The sequence below is a fragment of the Trichechus manatus genome, unplaced genomic scaffold, assembly GCF_000243295.1.
Source record: "Trichechus manatus latirostris isolate Lorelei unplaced genomic scaffold, TriManLat1.0 scaffold00123, whole genome shotgun sequence".
NCBI classification, from domain to species: domain Eukaryota; kingdom Metazoa; phylum Chordata; class Mammalia; order Sirenia; family Trichechidae; genus Trichechus; species Trichechus manatus.
In genome coordinates, this window is record NW_004444059.1 from 50,233 (window position 1) to 58,638 (window position 8,406).

Genomic DNA, 8,406 nt, shown 5'->3' on the forward strand with positions numbered 1-8,406 from the left:
TTTAATTTATTATTATTATTTTAATTGTGCTTTAGGTGAAAGTTTACACTCAAGTTAATTTCCCATATAAAAATTTATACACATATTGTTTTGTGACATTAGTTGCAATCCCCACAGTATGACAGCATATATCACCTTTCCATCCTAGGTTCCCTGTGTCCATTCAAGCAGTCCCTGTCCCTTCCTGCCTTCTCATCCTGCCTCCAGACAGGAGTTGCCCATTTGGTCTTGTATATCTGATAAAACATGGGTCTTTCTCAATAGCTAAAGCCCAAAACGTGGGTAGACAATGTGGTGCAACGAATAAGGATATAGGCTCTTGGGCCTTTGTTTACATTCTGAAAATTGGAATAATATACCACCCTGTTAGGGTTTTATGAGAATTAAATATGATAATATACATAAAGTACATTTTAAAAACCTATGCAATATTGCTCAGTATAAATTATCATCATTATTATCATCATTATTATTTCAGATCATAATTGAAGCCTAAGAAGAATAATAAATCTTCATGCAGGATAATCCTCCGTCAGAGTTAATGCTGTTCTTGCCATTGTTGCTAGTTTTTAGGGAAAGTGGTGTAATAAAGTCATTTGAAATCACTAAAGGCAGCTGCTGTCCTTCTCCATCCTCCCCAGTTGAAAAGCAGTTTGGCGTATGGAATCGCAGTGGAGCCTTCACTTTAGAATGACTAAATACCTGGAAGTTACTGACGGTAATGCAACTCAGAAGTAAAGGGCACCCAGTCTCAAGAGAAGACAAGGGAAAGAGAAGGTGGACCCCCTAACTCCAGCACTGAAATCACTTTCTGGGATGGATGTGCACCTTGTAAAGGGCCAAGCCCCTAGGCAAATAAGGAGGAGGGAATTTGAGATAGTCCCATGACATGGACCACTCACCCAGCAGAGTAAGAAAGAAGGAAAGGAGGAGCAGAATTTCAGGAACCCGTGCTCCTACAACCTTGATAGCTTGCCAGGACACCTAAATTATTAAGGAATCACCAGCATCTGCTGCTTCCTGCACCTATAGAAAGAGGTTCTTAATACATAATCTTTCTTTACAGATTCTAATAAGCCTTCTTGACATAAAGGGATAGAACTTTCAGTCCTGTATATCTCAGTTGTTGCAGATATTTGCATTCAGTTTTTGACCTTCATCCCAACACAATTTTCTCAGCATTCAAGTACAGGACTCTTCCATAACCCTTAATCTTGGTTTTGCCCCCCAGATTTCAGGTCTGATTTATACAATGCTCTGCCTTTTTGAACACTATATGTTAGTCATCAGTTTCAGCTGTGATCTGTTGTGCAAGAATCACATCATTTGTTCACCTGTAGGACTTATCATTGTAGCCAAGTCCATTTCCTGGTTCTGGCCATTCCTTTGCTGCCCGGTTCCCAATAATCATAAAACCCAGCCAAGGGGAACTTTGAGTCCCTACTTTTCAACCGTTCAGCCAGCATCACATCCCTATTCCCTTTTCATAACCCAAAGACATATTATTACCTGCACATCTTCTCCAAAAGACAATCTACTCCCCAATGTGGCTGCACAGTCCTGTATTTGATTCATTTACTAGAATAAAAATTATAGAGGATGTATTTTCTATACCTGGCTTTATGACTGAGGTTATAAAATTCTGTTGATAATGAAATGTTTTCTTGGATTCTTCCCTATTGAAGTGAAATGGCCACATGAGAGTTCTTTCTTTCAAATGGTCTCAAACACCATCACCCTGGCATCTCTTCATTTGTTCCTCTGCTTTTCTTGTCCCTGCCATATATAGGATACTATGGTCTAACTAACCCTCAGAGCAGGTGTGTTTAGGAAGCTTGTGAGTTGACTCATAGGCATCGGTAGCCCAGAGGACAGCTGAGACAATGCTAGTTATTCCCTGTAGTCACAACTTGAAGTCAGACACTATAGTCAAGAATTAAGCAATTTTATAAATACCAGTAGGGTTCTTTTAAGTGTGATCTTTGGAACTTCTGGGTTGAAGCATTGACTAGGACAATCAAATGTGCACTCTTGATAAAAAAAAAGTTCATGGGACACAGAGAAAGCAATGGGTATTTAACTGTTATCCTTGTAAGAAATAAATATTCTTTAGTTGACACTCTGTTTTGTTTTCTCTCTATGATTATCAGGGAATTTCACCCAGGTTAATTTGCTGTGTACACGTAAGTTTATGATCAAATGAGTAAATTAAATTAACAAATTTAAAGGAAAGAAATGCAATAACTGGGCATTTGCCTAAAACTAGCAATCAAACCTTTCTTGTATAATGAATCCATATATGTTTCAAATTACACAATAGCTAAATACAAATTTGCATGCTTCGTGATTAAGATTTATTTAGAGAAGCAATTAGCTAAGTGTATCATGTATTGAGTCACAATAAAAATCTCACTGCTGTCGAGTTGATTGCTACTCATACCAATCCTATATGACAGAGCAGAACTCCCCCATAGAGTTTCCAAGGCTGTAAATCTTTACAGACAATGAATAAGGAAGACCAAAGAAGAATTGATGCCGTTGAATTATACTGTTGGCCAAGAATATTGACTATACCATGGACTGCCAGAACAATGAACAAATGGGAGTCAGAAGAAGTACAGCCAGAATGCTCCTTAGAAGCAAGAATTGCAAGAATTCATCTCACATACTTTGGGCATGTTATCAAGAAGGACCATTCCCTGGAGAAGGACATCATGCTTGGTAAAGTAGAAGGTCAGTGAAAAAGAGGAAGACCCTCAATGAGATGGATTGACAAAGTGGCTGTGACAATGGGCTCAAGCATAACAACGATTTTGGGGATGGCACAGTACCAGGCACCGTTTCGTTCTGTTGTACGTACGGTCGCTATGAGTTGAAGGCACTTAACAGCAACAACAACAAATCTTTATGGAAGCAGACTGCCACTTCTTTAAATAGCCACAAATTCTTAGTAGCTACCACATTGAACAGGTCAGATCTAAAACATTGTTTCTCTATAGGAAATCTATGTAAAATTTAAATTATTTTTATTTCACTTATGTAAATCATTATAATAGTTATACATATATATTTATATATATAATCTACGAGTGTTGTATGTGAATCGTGTCCACATGTTTATATATTTTTATGTATGTGTGTCTGCATATACCTGTATATGAAAAATATGTAAAAAAGTATATAGTAGTTATCTTTGGATGGACATTATTATGTATTATTTCTATTATTTACTCTTTTAAAGTGAATTCTCTATGTTTCCATATTGAATATATACTAAATTAAGAAAAAAAGGTGTTACAACAAAACTAGCACAGGCTCAAGTAAGAGAGAAATGCATAAATAAGAAAATAAAATGCCCTCTTATCACATTTAGAGAATACTCCAGGATTTAGGTACTTTTCCTTTTTAAACTTCTCTATCTATTTATATATCTATTTGTCTATCTATCTATCTGTCTGTCTATCTACTTAATTTTGTTCACAAAATTGATTACATCCTCAATACTCAAATATAGTCTAGACAACAGCATTATTAACACCATCTGGGAACTTATTAGAAATACGGACTCTTAGGCCCCATGCCAGATTTATTGAACATGGATTTGCATTCAATCGCATTCCCAGGGTATTTCATATGTACATTAAATACTGATAAACAGTGGATTAAATCTGAATTTAGCTTTGTATCTTTTTAAATTAGCATTTTAATATGTAGATTTTCCTTACATTAAATACTTTTCTAAATGTTATTTCTAAATATGGTTTTAGTACTCAATAACATGCGTTTACCTTCATCAAACTACTTAATCAAACTGGTAAGAAGTTAAAGAGCACAGTATCTAGGTTTCTTTGCTATCACGAATAACTGTCTGATAAGTAGTGTTGTACCAATATTTGTTGGAATATCTGAACACTTTTTTTCAACCTAGTAATTCTGGGGTAAAGAATATGAACTTTGTGAAAGCTCTTGATAGATATTATCACATCATTTCCAGAAATGTTGAACCAGTTTACACTTTTGCCTAAAACTTATGAATATGCTTATCTCTCTAGATTCTCACCTACATTGACTACTACTGGTATACTTATTCTTTAAAATTGATTGATAAAAAATTATATTTTAACTTATGTTTTATATTTACTAGAGTGAATTCTTTTGGTATATTTACTGGACAATTCTATTTCTCCTTTTGTGAATTGTGTATTTGTATCTCTTTCAAACATTTGATTAGCACGTCTATGTTTTGAATTCAGTATATCTAATGCAGGTTACAGTGGGGAGACTGAGGATTACATACATTGCTGACATCACAGTAAAGTGATAAACAAAACTCTTTGCAAAATAATCTGCCAGTATTTGTCAAAATGCTTAACAAACATTATATGTACTAATATAATAATTCCAATTCTTAGTCTAATTATAAATACCAAAAAAACTCTTTGTACTGAGATATTTTATATATCGTTATTTTCAAAACTAAACATGCTACTTTGAACTGTATTCTAAAATATTTGAGGAAATAAATTTTAATAGTGAACTATTAAAATATTTACAATGATGGAAAATTGCCAAGTAAACTCAGAATATATGTTCAATAGATTATTAAAATACTTAAAACTGGTATTTACAAAGGGTTTTCATTAACATAAAAAGTACTGACAGTAAAATTTAAGTAAAAAATCTGCATATAAAATTGTACATATTGTATGACTTTTATTAGGCATAAAAAAGCAAAATAATATGTCAATGAGAATTTTCTTGTTGGGCTGGAATTGGTAATAGGGCTCACAGTGGAACAGATGCTAGATTTCCTCATTTTAAATAGAACTGGAAACAACTGTGGCCAGACACTTATCCCCTTGGCTTACTCCCAGATGGTACAATAGATCTACTACTGGAATCACTACCCCGACACATACTTAACAGTACATAAAAGGAATTCTAGGGGACTAGAAAGAAAGAGGAAGTCTTGGTGCCCAGCCCTTGTGGGGAATTGCAGTACATTGGCAATTTCCTTCCCTCCTTGTGGAGGATAGATGGTGGCTTCCCTCCCTGAAGTCAAGTAAAGGAGGCACCAAGAAAATTACTTACAAATACAAGATTTCGTGAAAGCAAGGAAAATTGACATATTTCTGTGTATGTAAATTTTGATAATTTAAGTTAAATTTCTTTAAAATTGGAAAATATTGGCTAACATTAATGAGTATAACATGACCTAGTTAACCTTTTGGTTTTAATATAGTGCAAAGGTAACTGAAAGGGAACAACAAATGCCATTCTTCTTTGCATTGTATCCATGCCATACTGTCACACTTGCTGTTGACAGAGCAATACCTTATTATTCAAAATTGACAATTGAGCAGGTGCTAAAATGATCCGTAATTTTTATGTGGTAATATGAATAAAAGTAGCAAAAAAGGAAGCAACACTTTAAAAATATATGCTTAGTGAATGTTATATTAAAGATAGCCTACTGATAAGCATTTAAAAGTTATGACTTCATGCCTCGCAGGAAGAAGTTCCTAGACTCAAAGGTGAAGGACCATATAGACTCAGGGGACATCTATGTCAATTAGCATAACATATTTTATAAAGACAAAGTTCTGCATCTTACTTTGGTGAGTTTCGTCTGAGGACTTAAAAGCTTACGACCGGCCATGTAAGACTCAACTATTGGTCTCTTATCATTTGGAGCAAAGGAGAGTGAAGAAAGTCAAAGATGCAAAGGAGTAATTAGTCCAAAGGACTAATGGCTCACATGAACCACACCCTATACCACCTAAAGACCAGAAGAACTAGATGGAGCCTAGCTACAACTACCAACCACTCTGACTGGGATTGCAACAGAGGGTCCCACACAGAGCTGGAGAAAAATTGTAGAACAAAAAATCAAATTCACAGAAAAGATCAGACTTACTAGTCTGACAGACTGGAGGAGCCCCCAAGACTGTGGCCCTAAGACAACCTTCTGACCTGGAACTGAAGCTATTCCTGGAGACCACATTTCTGCCAAACCATAGACAAACCCATAAAATAAACAGTAACACCTGAGAAGAACATGCTGCTTAGAATAATCAATTATACGACATCCAAAGGGCAACATTTGCCCAAAAGCAAAGATGAGAAGTGCAGACGGGACAGAAATCAAGACAAAAGGAAACTGGGAATCTAGGACCAAAATGAGGAAAGAGCTGACACATTGTGGGGAATGAAACCAATGTCATGCAACACCTTTTGTACACACTATTGAAGGGGAAACTAATTTGCTTTGTAAACTTTCACCTAATACATAATAAAAAATTTAAAATAAAAGAATAAAAATTATGATTTCAAAGTGAAATGCCTTTGAATCAATTGACTAATAATCTTTGAAATTCTCCCAAAGGGAAGGGAAAAATACCCTAAAATACTAAATGGGCTCAAATCTTCCCCTCCTGTATGAAATTTGGAAATGTTTTCATGATACAGTCTAGGTAAATGTATTACTATAGAAATGTATAATTAGGATAAAAGACATTTAGGAAAATTCAGTTTCAGCAAACCGTTATTGGACAATTGGATAACTTAGAAAGGAGCCCTCGTGGTACAGTGGTTAAGTTCTCGGCTGCCAACTGAAAGGATGACGGTGTGAACCTATCAGCCACGCCTCAGGAGAAAGATGTGGCAACCTGCTTCCATATAGATTACAGCCTTAGAAACCCTGTGGGGCAGTTCTACCCTGTCCTATAGGGTCACTATGAGTCAGAATCAACTCGATGGCAAGGGTTTGGTTTTTTTCGTTTGGGCACCTAAGGGCCCCTATGAACTCATTATGACCTTTCTCCTCAGAAGATTCAGGCACCTTTCTATTTAGAAAAACTATATAGCCTTCAGTGCCTTTCCCAAACTTAACTGCAAATAATGACAGATAATTTATACCAAACCAAACTTCATACACACACACATGCAAACATACAGGCACACAAAGATGCACAAACGCACAACACACACATGAGAGAATTATAGGTGAACATGTTCATAACAAAATTTTACAGTTTGACAAGAATATTTAATTCATTCTTTTGCTTCTGAGTGGTGCTGAACTCAATGATATACTTAATAATAGGTCTGTGTTGCTTTCTTAGCTATGTCTGATTTATTTTGCCAAAGTTTTTATCATGAGCAGTCAGGAAGTTCTCCTTAGTGTCTTGCTACAAGAATTTCTGTCTGAATTCCCCATCATGACCCTTCTTTACTCTACCATGGAAAACATTGTAAATACTTTCCCAGTGTTCTTCTCACAGCTACCTTTACCTCCTTGTTCTTCAGACTGTAGATGAGGGGATTCAGCATGGGTGTGATCACACTGTACTGCACAGAGAAGATCAACTCAAGGGGTGAGCCTGAGGTTGGCATGAAATAGCGGAGAAAAGCTGACCCATAGAAGAAGATCACTGCAGTGAGGTGAGAGGAGCAGGTGGAGAAGGCCTTGCTTCTGCCAAAGCTGGAGGTGATGTTAAGGATGGTGAAGATGATGCAGAAGTAAGAGAAAAAAATTAAAAAGAAAGTTATAAGTCCATGTGGGATGGTGGAACAAAGCATAACAAGGAAGTTGGTGGAGACATCAGAGCAAGACAGAAGGAGGATAGAGGGCAACTCACAGCTGTAGTGTGGGATGATATAGGTATCACAGAAGTCCATTTGCATTGCCAGAAGGACATTGATAAGCGTGTCCAGAAAGCCCAGGCCCCATGAGCCACATACAAGCTGCACACACCGCTGTTTACTCAACATCTGTCCATAGAGCAGAGGGTGGCAGATGGCAGCATAGCGGTCATAGGCCATCACCGAGAGAAGACAGACTTCAGTCCCTCCACTGATAAACACAAAGAATATCTGAGCCAGGCAGCCCCTGACTGAGATGGTTTTCTCCCGAGACAGGAGGTTCTCCAGCATCTTGGGCACGGTGACCGAAGAGAAACAGAGATCAATAAAAGAGAGGTGACTCAGGAAGAAGTACATGGGTGTGTGGAGGTGAGCATCAGTTCTGATGACCAGCAGCATCATCAGGTTCCCCAGCATGGTCAGGAGGTAAATGCCCAGGAAGAGTACAAAGAGTAGAGCCTGGATCTTGGGGTCAGCAGGCAGCCCGAGGAGGATGAACTCGGTGATGGTGCTGTGGTTCCTCAAGGCCATTTACAAGGTTTTATCTCTAAAAATGATACAGAGAAACTTGACAGTCAGATTTCTATTATCTGCCAACCAATTTTCACACTACATTGATTCTCATTTACTATCACAATCATCCAGAAAATATGGGCCAGTTTTTGTGGCAGTTACTCCGAAAATAAAGATGGATAAGATACAATGACTATACTTTAAAAAATCGTTTTTCAAAGAAGAACACAAAAATAAAACAAGCAATTA

General features: G+C 36.9%; 1 protein-coding gene across 1 annotated transcript in view; it reads right to left on the reverse strand.

The window, feature by feature from the left end:
- Nucleotides 1-8,175, reverse strand: part of LOC101354206 (olfactory receptor 8S1-like) — a 9,516-nt gene extending 1,341 nt beyond the window's left edge. The window contains exon 1 of the mRNA XM_004384588.2: nucleotides 7,294-8,175. Within this exon, the coding sequence (XP_004384645.2) occupies nucleotides 7,294-8,175 (882 nt within the window). The remainder of the gene's footprint in view (nucleotides 1-7,293) is intronic.
- Between the last annotated feature and the right edge of the window lie 231 nt (nucleotides 8,176-8,406).